Here is a 16441-nt window from a genome sequence, read left to right as displayed (position 1 = left end):
TTACTGTTTTTACTATTCAATTAAAAAGATAAAAAAGTATTTGCTCTTTGATTAAAAATTGTAATTCAATTTTTAAAAAATACAAATACTGCCTTAGAAAATGGTCACATTTTTAAGGTCATTTGAGTTTATTATAGCACAAATTCACAGATGATCTGAAGTGTGTGACACCTGACATTGAGAGATGAGAGGCAAAGTAAACTCTGGATTGGTTTCCAGCCAACAACTTGGCATAAATGTCCTCATTGAACCCAGCTTGCATCCTTTGGAATGTGGGAGGAAGCCAGGGTTGTGACAATGCACACCATCATGGAGCTATTATGTAATTTTGAACCTGGAACCTCAAAACTATTTGGCTAACTACTACCCACTGTTTTGCCGCTTGAACGCTAAAATTTAAAATAATTTGAATTTTTTGCGGGGAAGAACAAATATAAGATTGATTACAGAATGATGTCATGCCATCACTTCCAACCATTCAGTCAACTGTTTTAGCTGATGCAATCTTTACACTACTCATTCACAACACTTATACATTTGTATATTTGTGTTGATTGTTGATCAAAGCAGCAATGCTGGTATCATGGAGGGCCATCTCATTGGCCTCAAGGGTACAAATTTATCATATCATTCGTCTGTTACTTTTGCATTGCTGTGATATTCTGTCATGAATTAAGACAAATAACACTTTTCTACTTGAATGACAACTTTCTAACACAATTTCTAAAAGATTTCACATTTTCAAAATTCCAAAAGTTGACCCTTGATTACAATTTCTGTTGCCTTCTCATGCAGGCCTTTCTGGGTACCGCAAGGTGTTGCAAGCCCAGGAGCCCAGATGACATGACGGTAACCAGAGGCGAGTCCTGCCGCTGTGCTGGCCTGACAGGTGTCTCTGCATGTAACCATTCACACACACAAAAACCCTGGCTCACTGATGTATTCTGGGAAAGAACAACAGTGGAAAGTGTGCCAGGCTTATATTAATTTGTCTGTCATACTGCCACAGACATGGCAGGATATCGCGTGTCAGGCACGGAATTCCCAGCTTTGACGCAGGTTAGGATTTGATCGTGCTGTCCAAAATCAGATGGCCTTTCCAGCCTGCACTAGGTCTCTGCGCCAACAGTTTCCCTCCCCTCATTCTCTCCACGCTACCCATGCCACGGAAAGATTTCACAGGCAGATAGCTTTCAACAGATGCCCCTTTGGCATTTAGTATGCAAGCTATTCACATCAAACCACCGTCATCAAGTGGAGACATCCCGTGAATGGTAAGCACGCAGTCCAGTTCTTGGCATTAGACACTGACTTACAGTCCAGAATGAAAACAAACATGTTACCAAATCCTCACTGGCAAAGGGTGACTTTATTTATAGCAACCTTTGCTTTAATTGACAATTTTGGTTTATTTATGGATAGACCTAATTCAATATGGTAAGTAAATTGTTGTTAATACTTTATAAGTGGGCCCTGTTAGCCATTGCAGGAGTGCAAAAGAACCTTGAAAAATCTTTGTGTGGATATCGAGAAGTCACTCAGGGCATCTTGTTGGTAAAACTTCTGCTGGATATCTTTAGTCAGCATAATGTATGTTTGTGTACAATTGTTATGAAGTACTTGAATTTTATTTCTACTATGTTGCTGAATGTATCTGGTTTGCACAGATATTTGTATACAATTTCAGAATTGTCTTGTAACTCAGTGCATGGTTGTCATCTCAATTTTTTTTCATTGTTAACAGCATGCTTTATTACAAGAATCCATATCCAATGTGTATCTTCTACTGCCGTAATTAGCAAGTGTAGTTCAGACAATCTCAATTTGTTCAATTCCTGACTGTTACAAAACTCGTGCTTGTTGATGTTAGCTGTTATTTTATATTTAAGGATTCTTAATGCTGTTAATGGGTGTAAGTTATACAGTGAAATAGTATCGTCAATAAAGTTCAATTTTATTATCTCCTTGTTATGGTCAAATCAACTCCTCCCTTTAAAGTGCTCTAAAATTATTCCTCACTAAAAATAAAACAGCATTCCCACTACAACTAAACATCAAAACCCAACTGTCATTTTAATGAAAGAAAAATGTGTTTCCAAAAGTAAGAAGAACATCAATTACAGTCTGCCATTTAGGACATTTTCCACATGGTAAGATACGTGCTCTCTTTGGGATGGGCATAATTTTCAACTGTCAATGATTTCATTCATTTTTTTGCTATATACTAGTGAAGCAAATTAGGGCAAACTTGAGTAGCTACACTACAGGGCTGCAACCATTATGGGCACTGTTAATTGTCTTAACTAGTGTCCGTGGTCTCAACAATAATAGAACAACGCAAACTAAGGTCTACATCCACACAGACCTCAGCTTTACTCAATACGACACTGACATGGAAGTGGGAGTGCAGGAAAAGATATCCCCATCTCAATACAAATAATCATTGAATCAGTCATTCATTTCTCTACAGTCAATCAAGGGAGTGTTTCCAAACGTCCATCCCTGGCTCCAAGAGAAAAGCTTGAGTTTCATCTGAAATATGTAATACCCGGAATCACCATCTTGTTGAAATGTAGAGGTATTAACATGACAGTTGAAATATGACTTTGACTAGGTTGTTTTCCAGCATTTTTAACATTTTTTCCTAAAATCATTTTTATTTAAAGGCATTTAATCCTAAATACACAGTGTAGAAGAGCATCACTTTCCAGCTCGGACATTCAAACGTGTCCTATGTGTCCTGTCATGCTGAGTTCAGTCTCTCTTCTATGGTATTTTTCCTTTTTTTTCCACCCTCTCTTGTCCTTAAGAATGCAGTGGTCATTCCAAGACAATTCTGTTCCTTTCCGCTTTAGATAAAAACAGGATGAAAATACACTGAGGTACGAGCTGTTCAGAAATGCTGGAATAAGAAGTAAAACTAAAGATGGTTAAAAAAAAAAAACAAGGCTGATGGTCGTCAAGAGGTCTGTTGGGTTTTAGAGCACTGTCACATCAGCAAAACTGGACCAAACACTTCCCATATCGTTCAACTGTGAGATGGAGCTAGAACAAGACTCAAGTACAGGAGCAGTGGAGGTTCCCCAAACCTCGGGAACCACTCCTGAGGAGTGCAGCAAGGTTTCTCTAAGGTCCCTGAAGCTTCTTAGCTGCATTTGCAGGACTTGACCACCATATTGGACAGCTGCTCCACTTTAGGTGAGCGGCCCACATAGTAGAGGATGGTGAGGGGCTCTAGGTCCTGGGGCACACAGCATGGTGAGGCTGACGCTTCTGGATTCAATGTGTTGTAGAGGCTCAGCAGCTTTGAGTGGAGAGACCAGCACAGGTATAAATAAATTCGGCAGGTTATAAAGTTCCATCATCATTTTTTTTCCCAAACTATTTAAGGTCTGAGAGTTACATTTCAGTCCACTTTCTACCCCAAAATGTTACAATTAGCTCATATTTAAATAAACGTATAACTTTAAGGGGAAAATATGTATATGTAGAATATATTCTGAACAAATTATTGAAATTTGTAGCTTTCGTAGCATTGCATTCAGTTTTTATTCACATTTGTGTTCTGTCCCAACTTAAAAAAAGAATGTGTATGTACACATACATATTAGTCAAATACTCTATATACTGCAGGTATGCACAATAGTGCAGATCATTCAGAAAAAAAAAGAACTTTCCTTTCCCTGGCCGACCAATCCTAAAATATAAATTAGTGAATTAGTTACTTAGCTAATTTAAGGAAGTTAGCGATTTTCCCTCATGGGGGAAGAATAGAGGACTATTCTGTTCTATACTGATGTACATTCTATATTATCCTACAAAGATTTTATCATTAAACAAGATGGCTCTGAATAGAGAGTCTCTCCTGCGATGCATTTTATCTCACCGTGCTGTGTGTGGTGTCAGCACTGCGTAGGTAGGGACAAGGACCAGAGCAGAAATTGGCATAGTAACCCTCAGGCTGATGTATCCATCTCCAGCCCAGGTCTTGGCGGAAATTAATATAAAGCGGTCGCACACAGCAGTTCTCCTCGTAATTGCTGTAGACAAGGAGGGAAGAGGAGATTAGCGCTCATTATAACACAACCATGTAACTCAACTATTTCCTCCCTGTGGCCTTGCTGCCACAGACAAGAGAAGTTCCCAAATTCCACTCTTAGGTGTGCCCTTATTTTCCCTTCCCAGCGAGCCCAGGTGTCTGTCAGCTCGAAAGAGGATATGGGAAGGCGAGGAGATGCTTGGCATGTGAGAGTGGCGAGTATTTTCTACCAGTAGCTGCAGGGACAGATCCTAACTTGTATCATGTCATCACATCTCGCTGATTAACACGCAAGGTCTTCTTGCATGCTGGCTTAACACTCCTTCAACTTAATCGCGATAAGTTAAGACATAAAACAAGAATTTGGACTTGTGTCATAGACACTGGTGAATGCCACATTGTTCTAAAACATGCAAAGGTTCATGGTTTGATGAATGAGGTGGTGTAGTTGAGTAAAAGTACTTCACCGTTAGCACATATGAGTGGTGTTATTTTATGGCCTAGATTGTTTTACGACAATAGTAGAATTATGTCATATTTTAGTAATAGATGCCACGTTCTGATAAAAAGTTTAGGTTATCGAAGCCAAAGGAAGAAAACTGCTAAGGAGTGAAAGAGTTGATATTTAATATTTTGAGAGGCATGCATAAGTATTAAAACAGTTAGTATACTATAAAATATTGGCAGCTGTGGTTGCGAGAATTATAGAGTTAAAAATAAAGCTGGAAAACCGAAAAACACTGTACTGTGAATATATCATTTCCCATAATGTCTGTAGATACGGAAGCCTGTCACGTGCAAATAGGTGTATAATTTCAACTTTGGTCAGAACCACAGTGCGATCGCTTTCACAGATAAAGCACTACGGCTCCCTTCCCAACGAATCGGGACCACCTCTCCAGCACGTTCTCAGTCCTGCTGTTTGGTCCACACCAGAGTTCGCTGGTTTGTATTCACACCAGCCAAAAAGCTGTTCACCACGTACTTTTTATGTTTGGTACAGACCAAACAGGGCAGCCGTGAATTCGCCTTAAGTTCTAAGAGAGTCGTTTTCCTCGGAACCCCATTTTGAGAATCATTGCTATAAATGTTAAAATTCTTCAATTTAGACTTGACTTAGTATACATTTATTGATGCTACCCAATGTTGCTTACTTGAAGCAGTAATTTGTGTCCAGTGCCCTCTTGCGCCTGCGGGATGAAGAGTGCGTGTCCAGTCTGTGGGGGGGCAGCATCATAAGGATGAGATGGGGGTACAGCTGCTCCCTTTGTTTTTTGGTGCGGCTCAGGTCGTCAAAGTCTGGCTCCGTACCTGCAGGAATAAGCGAAGCGTTCACGCAGAAGCAAAAGGTGCCCAGTCAGGACTGTTCGACACACATAATCAGTTTCCGGCTTTTAAGGGAAGGTTCTGTCCAGACAGGGAATTAGTTTTCATCCTTCCACAGCAGTTGTTCCCTAACTTACTTCCTCCCACCGTCTGCTCTTCCGCTCTAGGCCTGATGGCTAAAGCAGCACATATCTCAGGAGAGATGCTGCTGGTGGATATGTTGGCCCCGCTTTAATTAGGGCCAAACGTCTGAGCGCCATGGCAGCACATTCCTTGTGGCCAAGCCCGTTCCGGAGCGTTCCCAGGACCTGAGGCCTGGAGGCCCCTTGTACTAAGTGAGATACCAGATCAATGTCATTCCCATGCTCTCGGACTGCCGTCCTCGGAAGAGGAAGGACCATTATCTTTTATCAAAAAGACTACATTGACATGAATTCAAACATTCAATTAATTTATGAATGAACAGCATTTTATGTGTTTAATTCTACTGTCCTTTGTCAGTCTAATTTATTTGTGAGACAAAACAGAGGCTATCCAGTTTCTTTTGCAATCACAAAAATGTTCAAGACTTAGCAAGTTCCCTCATGTAATAATCTTGCTCATTGCTAGCATGTCAACAAATATTGGAGCGTTAGACAAATCAAGCCATCTGCTAATCTGGCCTGGGATCTTCAAACAAACACTGTAATAACTAAATGTAAAAAAGGCGGCACACATCCATTTTTGGAAAGCATACCCTGGACTGATCACCAGCTGATTGCCAAGCACATATAATATAAACACAAAGTAAACTATTCAATAAAACTAGCGTTCATATTTTAAGGGAGCGAGAACATACACAAAGCACAGGGAGAATGTGCGCTTTGGTTAAATCTAGTTGTGGTTGTATCCTTTCTATTGCCCAAACTATGATGGCTAATCAACTTATTCCCATCTCTAAAGATGAGAATAAGTGATAAAGAAAAAAGGATAAATGAATGGATTTACTGCGACAAAACACCTTGCGTCATTCAATGAAAGGCATGCCTGGCATACCAACTAACTCAATACACTACCACAGTCTTACCTTTAAACTTCACCTCAAGCACCTCGTTGGCATTCTCAATAATATCCCCATTAGGCTTGAAAGTGTGACATGGACAGTGTATGCTGATCTCCAGGCCAAGATTGGTCTCTGAGGGAAAGGATGGAAACACAAGCTGGATTTGAGTATCTTTGCACAACTGCATAAATTTGCATTAATACATTTACATTTCTGGTCATTCATATGGCAACTTCTGAACTGACTCTAAAATCTGCAAAATCCATTTTCTTTTGGCTTGTCCAGTAATTGCAAATTGCACAGTGCATTGCATAGTGCATATTGTATACTCCCTATGATGGCACTCACAGCTTGTTAATAGCTTGCAGATACATGAATTTATGTTCTACAAGCTCAGGCCATAAATAATTTAGTCTATTTTGATTGATGAGAGAGTTAGGTTTGCCCGTCCACACCCCACTCACGTCTGTACATGAGCCACTCCCTCACTGTCTCGGTAACGTCGAAAGAGACCCACTCAGCCATCCCCTTGGTCAAGACGTTCTTGCCCCCGATGTACCGCTGTTTGGCTTTGGGGTCGTCTTTCTGGAGGATCTGCAAGGAAGTATGAAAATATGACCCAGCTGCATAAACTTTTTACTCACAAATACACACACTAAGAAGCAGAGCTGTCTGTCTGAGCCAGACTCTCTGGGATGCCTTGGGCCAAATGTCTACTCTTCATGGAAAAAGTGACTGACTGTGTTGATATCCCCATTTTGCAAGTTAATGACTGCGTGTTACCCTCTTGCCAGTGGGAACCTAGCCGGCCTTTGCATCTAAGGTAGGAGGCATAGCCACAAGGTCTGCAGGACAGTGTTGTACTACCACGCTTTTTTCAGTATGCACCGTACTTGCCCCAAAAACATGATGTCACCATGCTCAAGATCGAAAGTCAAAGTGACGTTAAACAGAATTCCATTTTCCCTCTGCAAAAACCTCAGTCCAGTGTCTCGAGAGTCTTAGTGAGGATGAAGTTGCTGTGGGAAGTTGCAAGTGACTCTGACATCACTCATAATGATACTCAGTAAATATTAAAGTTTTGTTGTTCTTAGGTGCTGGATGCTTACTATGCTACACTTTCTGTGGGATTTTTAGAATGATTTCGGACTAAAATGCGTTAATAACATTGAGGTTAACATATTTCTACAATTATGCGACTGAAGAATTTTACCTTCGTTGTAATACCATACACATCTTATGCTGGTAGAAGTTGTACCTTGCCCGAACGTGACTTTTTATATTAGTACTTAATTATGTTTTTGCTGGGAAAACGCACTGTGTGGCGTAGCACCACCAATTTTGTTATACGCAGCTGTGTATTATGACAATAAAGGCTTTTGATTTGATTTGATTTGATTTGATTTGACCCTGGAACTGGGCATTCCCAATATTTCTTGAAAATTGTTATGAAATTTGAACGTATCAGAGGTGGACCAGATCTTGAAAAGGATTGTGTTGCAGCCTTGAGGTCATTAGCATTAGTTACTTGGCCTGACTAGGTCCCTGAACAATGTCAGAATCTAATCTAACTTCCTTTGGGAGTAAAGGTCTGAGAGCTGCCAGTATCAGGCTTCTTTCTGCCAACCACCTCTAAAGACTGCGTGGGCGAACAAGTGACAAGCTCCATTTACCCCCCTCCCGTGGGTGACCCTGTCTATATCTCCTCGTGGGCCCCTGGAAACAATCCGCCAGCCTGACAGTCTGCATTCAGAGCTGGCCAGAGACTGCCTCAGAGGCCTGATGCAGTCTGGACACGCTTGTCTCCCTGGCAGGAAATGTAGGAACCCAATCATTATTTCTAGTCTCTCATGGGAGATTAATGAGGAAAATCTTTGACACTTGACAAACATTCCTCAAAAACGCATAGAGTGAACCCTTATTTATAACAGTGGATTAGTTCCAGACCAATCTGCAAAAAATTAAGATACAAGATAAAGCAATATACCATTAAAAAACAACCACAAAACAAACTTTTAAAAACAACGTTTACAACAACGACATTTAAACATTTTATTAACACACTTAAAAAAATATTACTTAGCACCTATATACAAAATTGACCATATAAGCAAAGGTGTGCTTACATTCAGCTATTGATTATAAATATGACCCTTAAAAAACGATTGTTGTTCAAATTAATCTAATTTTTCCACTGAAGTTACCTCTCTTAATGGTAACAATGTGAAATTAATAGATATTTTGGTAGTTATAAAGCTTTAAACAGCAAAAATCCAAACAGCAATATCGCAAGGCATGTATACTTTGTCATCTGTGGGGGAAAATGACTATTACTGATGTAAAACTGGGAGCCTCGCCAGTGGGTTCTGACCTTACTGTGTAGAGTTTGCATGTTCTTCCCATTCCTGCGTGGGTTTCCTCCAGGTACATCACAAAACCATAGATGGTAGGCTTGGTTAATTGCCCATAGGTATGAGCGTGACTAGTTGTTTGTCTCATTGTGCCTTGCAATTGGCTAGCAACCAATTCAGTGTCCACACCTGCTGCCAAAAGTTAGCTGGGATAGCTTACAAAACCCTTCGCAAGGATAATCATTACGGACAATGAATGAATGAACTGGGGGCTTTCCCTTCTTGTTCTTCTTCCTCTTAATTACACCATGGATGAATAGGATTAGGATACCTCATATAGTACAATTGACAAACCAATATAAACTGATTTCATCGAAGCCCATTATTTGGCTGGAGCACAAATATGAACCGCAATATGGCACGCAAAACTCTTCACTTCGACCTTCAATGATCAAATGATTATTCCGAAGTCAAGCAAATAAAGATGAACTGAAGAGCTATAATAATAACACATTCACTATCATTGAAAGCAATAGCTCTCAAACCAATTTTAAATGAGGGCTGGCAGTGCTCATTTAGCAGTTACAATGGATTTGACGTATATTGCCATCAACAACAGCAAATTAGTTAATTTAGAAAAAGCAAGCACAGGTAAGTAGTAATCCTCTTAAATGTGCTCCAATTTAAATCACAAGCACAAGGAGTAATTATCAGCTAACACGAGCAGCAGAGCTGGATGGAGTTGGATATCCTAATATAAATGTTTTCACCACCCCCTTACTAGAGAGAAAGATGAAGAGAGCAAGGGGGCATGAGCAAGTTGACACACCTGGTAGAGCTCGATCCGCTGCTCGTTTTTCTTGGCACCTGCGTTGGGGATCCGCAGCGCCCGAAACTCGGCCCGGAACAAGTTGGTGGAGTTTTTCTCCATGGTGGAGACGTTGAAGCGGAATACCTTGGAGGTGATTCCCTTTGGGCAGTAGGGAAGGTCATCTGCAGGTAAAATGGAAAAACATGACTCAACGGTAGCTTGTTATGTGGGACTCCCAAAAATAATGTTTTTCTTGGCAGAATTCTTTGAAAGATAAATTCACTTCTTACCTCATTGGGTATATTATTATTAAAAGCTATTTTCCGCCAATATTCTTACAGAAAGGAACATGTTTATCTTGTGAGGATTTATACTGTTTTTCAGAGAGACTTTCTCAGATGTGGCCTTTTCGTGCTGTATGGCTTCCCTTCAACTAGTGCCGTACATTGTAAGGTGTTGTCAGCACCCAGGGCTTGAATCATGGATCACTTCCACCACTCAAATATGTATTTTTTTCACTCTCCCTATTGAGAAACCCTACATTGGTACTCGGACGTTTGGTCGCCGGACGTTTGGCCGCCGGACGTTTGGCCGCCGGACGTTTGACAACATGACAGAGTTTACTGTTGAAACCAGCTCTCAAAATTATATTAATGAGAGAGTTTAATATCTAAATATCTACTGTTGAAACCAGCTCTCAAAATTATATTCATGAGAGAGAGAGTTTAATATTTAAATATCTATTGTTGAAACCAGTTCTCAAAATTATATTCATTGATTGAAGTAAATAAGGTTGGAAGTAAATGAATGTTTGTATGTTCATCCGTTGCCTCCCTCTCATTTCAGATGGATTGGGTATCTGCTAGTGATAAACTCATTTCAATTCACAGCAGGAGGTTAAAAAGAGATTTTTTTGAGGTTATTACTTGATTATTGTCATTAGTTAATTGAATATTGTATTGACTAATGTATTGATCAATATTATATATTCGAGCTGAGCGTTGCAAGCACCCAGATGCTGGAACACGACAATATCCCAACGAGTGAGCAACTGCACGCGCTCTGCAAGTACTATAACTTGTCATACAGCACGCTGGAGCGTGCATGCTTGATAAAGTAGCAGGCTGACATTTAGCAGGATATAAATGGCCGCATTGTGCTTGTACCTGAAAAGCTTCCTGTTGCACCCGACCCGAGGCTCGCCCTTCTTTTCATTAAATCAAAGTATAGTTTATTATTTTAACGAGCCAGGCACATGAGCGGAGCTGAACAAGCACATAGCAAACATTTTACGAGCCAAGTGGAAACAGTCATTTACAGCCAAGCCTTGGGTAATTTATAAGCCCCCCAGCTTCAACTCTGGTAGAAGCTTAAGGACGCTATCACACCCTCATCTGATTCCCACCTTGAGCTGTTTTCATACAATGGAAAATCTTAAATGCAGCTGCGTATCTGTGTCATCATACAAACATCTCCAATTACTTCATTTGACCTAATAATCCTACTCCCAGCCATTATGTGATATTTCCACAAAAGTTAACCTATTTATAGTTGACCTTATAAGCATTCATCCCGGGCCATATATCTGCCCGCTGTTTCCACGCAATCGGCAAGAAAGAAACCTCAGTAGCCCTTTGCTCTACTCGCTCACAGGCCCCCACCCGCTTTCAAACCCCTATGGAAGGCGGAAAGCCCCCCTTTTTAAAAAGATTTGAAATTCTAATCAAGTCTTTGGTTTCCTTTTGGATGACCTCATTTTTTCCCATTGCAACACTTTTAGGTGGATTTCACATTATGGTTTATTTTTGCCAAGGGTCTGAAAGGTAATTTGTTCCATGTTGGCAAATGGAGGGGATAGATTACATAATTAAAATGAAGTATATTTACTAATGTTATGACCCAATATTTGAATGAGTCACATGCAGGGACAAACCCTCTGAAGCAGAATATGTGAAGTAACTATCAAACATCAACCACTTTTACAATCGAACCTCCAGAGTTGAAGGCTCTAAAAATTGTACAGTTTGGAATTTCCCCAACTTTTTACAGGAGAAAATGTACTCCCAAAGTCAAAACTTTGAGTTAAACATGAGACATCAGCAAATCTCTTTAGTCTTCTTTTCCCTGTGGATAGGAAATATTAACTCCACATTTTAAGCTTTTGTTTTATGTTATGCTACTACAGAAGAATATCGAAAAGAGAAAGCGGGTTATTATAGAAAGCCAGACATTAAATGTCTGGCCCAGTGTAATATGAGCAATGCAATTAAATAAAGGGCAATTACATACGTACATTAATTTCCCAAAGCACTTGGTAAAATTGATTCCAGCCAAAACAAAAAAGTAATAGTGATGTACTACATATATCTTAATATTTCCTCATTCTACAGGTTGTCAAAAAGATCAATAGGCACTACTTTTTTGTATTTAGTTTCAGATATCAGTCAGATAAACTTGATTAGTATTTGACAGCACAGTAATTGTAGTTTTTAAAAGCATATAATTTCATTGCCCAAGGTTTGCCAACCAACATTGCAGTAGTGCCGCAAAATTGTCAACTGAAGGATTTTTTTTCTGTCCCATCTCATTCCAAAAAGCTTTATGCTTCATGTTGCTGTAACACGTACAGCACTTGACATGACCCATGGCAAGCTTGTCAAGAATAGGATCTGTTCTTGACAAACCACAAAGCAGAAGCTCTGCTACTCCCACCGATAATGTAAGTAAAACTTTAAAATCAGGCTTTCGCACAAAGCCAAAACCTATCTGGAAGGCTGCACTGGAACTCAGCATCAACAATAGCTCGATTCAGTGGCTGCTTTGGAGGGTGATAGAGCTTTACAAATGCCTATTCCAAGTTCTTTAAAAGCTGCAAGCGGAAAGTTAAGTTGGAACAGACTATCGTTCACGTTTTTAATCCCAATGGCAAAAATAGATTTGAAAATGACACAGAGAAAAGTCCCCCTCTGCCTTGGAGAAAGTTATGATCAACTTTGGAGGTTCTCCTTTACGTAAGCCGAGTTACTGACCAACTGTTACAGTCAAACATAGTTTTGTGTTGTTTCCCAATTTTAAGGATGGATGCAAGCCGGCTTAGGGACGGATGAGTCTGGATCCTCCTCCTCTCTTCTGTCTGAGATCAGATAAAAATAAAATAAAAACAATAAATAAAGAACTTGGGAATCTCCTTTTTTTCCCCAGTGTACTGGAAGATTGTCTATGATGTCACTCTACCCAGAGCTTCGCAAGAGTAAACAAAGGAAAGAGGAAGCACGAGGCTGCAGGTGCACGCCAGCTGCGCAAGTGCCTTGACCTCGTGAAAGAAAGGGCAGATGTGATTATCCACACTGTTACACAACCTCCAGTTGTAAAAATGAGATGCGCTTGCATTAAGGTGCTGCTAAACGATCCAAATAGCTTAGCTTTTTTCTCAATCCACATGCTGGGCCACCCCCCAAAGGATTCCATGGAAAAATTGTGTCAGTGCCACTTTCAATGTATTGGTGTACTATTTTTAAAGCTTTTGCATATAAATAGCAACTATTTGGGAAAACTGTTGCATGAAGAATGGGAGAAAAGGTTCTGTTTAACTTTTTAACAGGGCGTGAAAAACATGACTATATTCCCAGCCTCCAAAACGAGTGAATGTAAAAGTCATTATATCATATGGGAATGAAAATAAATTCAATTATCAAGGCGACACACTATGTTCTTACATGCTCAATCATGCCGTGCTTTCTTTAAATTATATCATGGAAAAAATAAATTTGCTATTTGATCTACAGTATGTTGGCATAGATTTGTCGCATGGAGGTGCCAATTGTAACTCAAATTCATGTCTTGTATTATAACACGCAGTACAAGAATTGATGATTAGTAGTCATGCTACTTAGAGGTTTGTGTTTGTTTTGGGAGCTGTGCTTGTATACCTCTGACCAGAGGATAGACCTCTGAGTTGTGTGTTTGGAATGTCAGGATCACTCGACGGGTCCTGCGACAGATTTGATTCAAGACCCAAACGTTCGGAAGGTCTGCTCAGTGTCACAGTGAAACATAAACACCTGTTGATCTGACCTGAAAAGGGCAAAATCACCCTCCACCTTAAAAAACAAACTCCATCTGAAATATTATATAGTGAACTTCGGTTGCTGACAGTCTCTAAAAATAAATAGCGAGCATTTTACACAGGAAATACCAACATGAACAAGTGAAATGGATCAAAACACTAGGATACCTCCAGCTACCTCATACAAGAACTATGAGATGAATGGGTTAAACAGGAGTCAGAAAGTTATGAAGGAGGATGAAAAATATTAGGAAACTGGCAGCCTGAAAATGGAAATGAGGTATTGGAGTTGGCAATGGATAGTAGAAGCTAACTGCCTGAGGACCCCCCCTCCACCACCCATCCACCCGCTTTTAGGAATGTGTCAGAATTAGGCTGGAGTTCCCATGGCTTTGGTGTGAGGTATGTATGAGGAATGGTGCTCAATTAGATTGTTTACTTTGGTTACCCCTTTGCACACGCGTAAAGATAGAGTTCAAACAAATGACAGCATTTAAAATAGATACGCATGAGCCCATAATTGTTCATATGCTGACCACATTTATATTTGTTGAATGAATATCTTCTGGCTTTGTATGGTCGTGTGAAGTTCTGTTATAATAACAAATGGAAAACAATTAGTATTGTCAGGTCTTGATGCATTGCTGCTTTAATCCTTTTTTTAAGTATGGTAGGTTAATGTTCTGTGTACTCCGTGGATTGGTCGCCAGTTAATCACAGTGGAAATGCTCTATTGATCAGGATTTCCCACCCACTAACTAAGGAAAATAAATTACATTAGAACATGTTAGTGAGAAAATCTCACAAAATATAGTTAGATACTTGGAAATTAATTGATACATAAAAAGAACAATTATGCATTGTAATTGTTCTGCCAGTCACAATTTTACTGGCATAGATATGTGTTATTATTTCTGGTAAATTAAGAATCATGTTCATACCAATTAAACGACATTCCCACCTACGGAATATTTAGTCCTCATCGAACCTAACGTTTTTAGATCATGAGACCAACATGCTAACCATACAGTCAATATTTACAAATATTCCATTTATTCGTTCATTTATTTTCTGAAATGCTTATCCTCACAAAAGTCACGGGGGGTCCTGGAGCCTATCCCAGCTGATTTTGGGCTCTAGGCAGGGGACACCATGAAATGATGGCCAACCAATGGCAGGGCATATAGAGACGGACAACCATTCACACCCACACTCATACCTAAGGTTAATTTAGAGCGTTCAACCGGCCTACCCTGGATGTTTTGGGGATGTGGGGGGAAACCGGAGTACCCGAAGAAAACTCATGCAAGCCCGGGGAGAACATGCAAACTCCACAGAGAGATCGAACCCTCGACCTCGGAACTGTGAGGCCGACACGCTCACCCGTCGGGCCGCATAAATGTCATTTAATTTACTTAAATTATTTACAACAAAAACTATATATTTTAAAATCCTTTCCTGCTAAATGATGCTTGGGCAAATGAAACAGCTACATAAAAAACATCTAATTATAGAAATGATGTAATTGACTCAAAAAGGTTGGGAAAAGTGCTGACCCATAGTATTCACTTTCAATCCCAAATTTTAATGATTTGAGCCGATTGTGTTGTCCACACAAACTACTTCAGTAATGGATAACATACTAGAAATAAATAGGTTTTTGCTGACTTTGCTGGCCTCTATTCGGCAGCAATGATGGATTAGTAAACCATCACATAGAAACTTACTATTTTCAGGCGACCCGTTGATCATGTTGAACTTGTAAATCTCTTTCGCGTAGTACTCGGTCTCCGTGTTATCCTGTCCACAGCTCTGCTGTCGGTCCCTCCCCAGTTCCTCGATCAGCTCCTTGGTACTGTTGTAAAGGGCCAGCACCTGGAACGGTACCTGACTCGGACCCGTCGTCTGGGGCGGGCTCGTCAATCGGAGTTTACTGAGAATCTGTCCCCGTACCGCTTCCACCCTCTTCTTCTTGATGTGGTCAATGTCCACGGTGGTGCAGGTGGAGAGCGACAGCACCATGGTCACGCAACTGGAGATCAGGAGCAACAGAAGCGCTTTTCCCAGATTCATAATTCACACTCTCTCTGTTCACAGCCGCCCAGGTGAAAGAACAAAACAACCGCGCTGAGCAGAGCAGAACAGAAATCCCTTGCCTCTTTTCATTCACGTGAGCGAGTTCGGTTCCTGGAGCAGTCCCATGATCTCGAGCGCTATGACATCTGTGCAAAATGTGCCTTTTTCAGGGTGCGAATTGGTGCCATGGCCCCGAATATTGTCAAGATTTCATTAAAACTAAGTGGCCTGCTCTTCATTCCTCCTTGGGTATCACGCACTGTGCAAAACGGGTCACCATCTCCATTGCCAGAAGCTCTGTCTCCACTTGGATGAGGAGTTGATACAGCAAACAGACCTGAGTCTCTAAAACAGTGCACCGACTACCGCGCTCCCTCCAACCTTTTATACTCTCTCGGAGTATGACGTCTCTGAGGGTGGGACGGCTGAAAGTGTAGCCACATCTAGGAGCGATGGGTACCTTTTGGTCAAAATTGTCATTTTAGGTCTGACACTTTACTCTTGATGTCATCAGTGCACAGAGCGCGCAGTGGTGTCCAAACTATGGCTCGCTGCCTGCAGCAAAGGATGAAAACATCAGTGAATATGCCCTGCACAAGAACCTTGAGTTCAGCCTACATTTCACTTCTCTGCGTGAGCACTAGATGGAATGAATGGCTTAAATGGCACTTCTCCATTGGTGGAGGCTAAAAACTGCACATAATTTTGACACACAGGTAGAAAACTGTGG

General features: G+C 40.6%; 2 protein-coding genes across 2 annotated transcripts in view; one reads left to right on the top strand and one right to left on the bottom strand.

Moving 5' to 3' along the window:
- ttll5 (tubulin tyrosine ligase-like family, member 5) overlaps nucleotides 1-1881 on the top strand; it is a 45188-nt gene extending 43307 nt beyond the window's left edge. Inside the window, exon 31 of the mRNA XM_077620888.1 lies at nucleotides 796-1881. Within this exon, the coding sequence (XP_077477014.1) occupies nucleotides 796-842 (47 nt within the window). The 3' untranslated portion in view covers nucleotides 843-1881. The remainder of the gene's footprint in view (nucleotides 1-795) is intronic.
- A 167-nt stretch (nucleotides 1882-2048) lies between these two features.
- tgfb3 (transforming growth factor, beta 3) lies at nucleotides 2049-16076 on the bottom strand. Its single transcript, XM_077620887.1, has 7 exons — nucleotides 15363-16076; nucleotides 9588-9751; nucleotides 6872-7001; nucleotides 6432-6539; nucleotides 5194-5350; nucleotides 3887-4040; nucleotides 2049-3304 (listed from the first exon to the last, which is right to left on the bottom strand). Exons 1-7 carry the CDS (start codon nucleotides 15706-15708, stop codon nucleotides 3146-3148), a joined length of 1218 nt encoding a protein of 405 aa, XP_077477013.1. The 5' UTR covers nucleotides 15709-16076; the 3' UTR covers nucleotides 2049-3145.
- Between the last annotated feature and the right edge of the window lie 365 nt (nucleotides 16077-16441).

Source organism: Stigmatopora argus, chromosome 15, assembly GCF_051989625.1.
Source record: "Stigmatopora argus isolate UIUO_Sarg chromosome 15, RoL_Sarg_1.0, whole genome shotgun sequence".
Taxonomy (NCBI): Eukaryota; Metazoa; Chordata; class Actinopteri; order Syngnathiformes; family Syngnathidae; genus Stigmatopora; species Stigmatopora argus.
Note: the sequence above shows the minus strand (reverse complement) of the source record. Positions and strands in the feature narration are given on the sequence as shown.

Bases quoted from the DNA above. Each gene is read 5' to 3' on its own strand.
- tgfb3 (XM_077620887.1), bottom strand. From the start codon at position 15,708: ATGAATCTGGGAAAAGCGCTTCTGTTGCTCCTGATCTCCAGTTGCGTG. The intron at 7,002-9,587 runs GTGTGTCAACTT...ACTTCCTTGCAG, and splicing joins AGCGGATCGAGCTCTACCAG to ATCCTCCAGAAAGACGACCC. The intron at 3,305-3,886 runs GTGAGATAAAAT...CTCCACTCAAAG, and splicing joins CTGACACCACACACAGCACG to CTGCTGAGCCTCTACAACAC.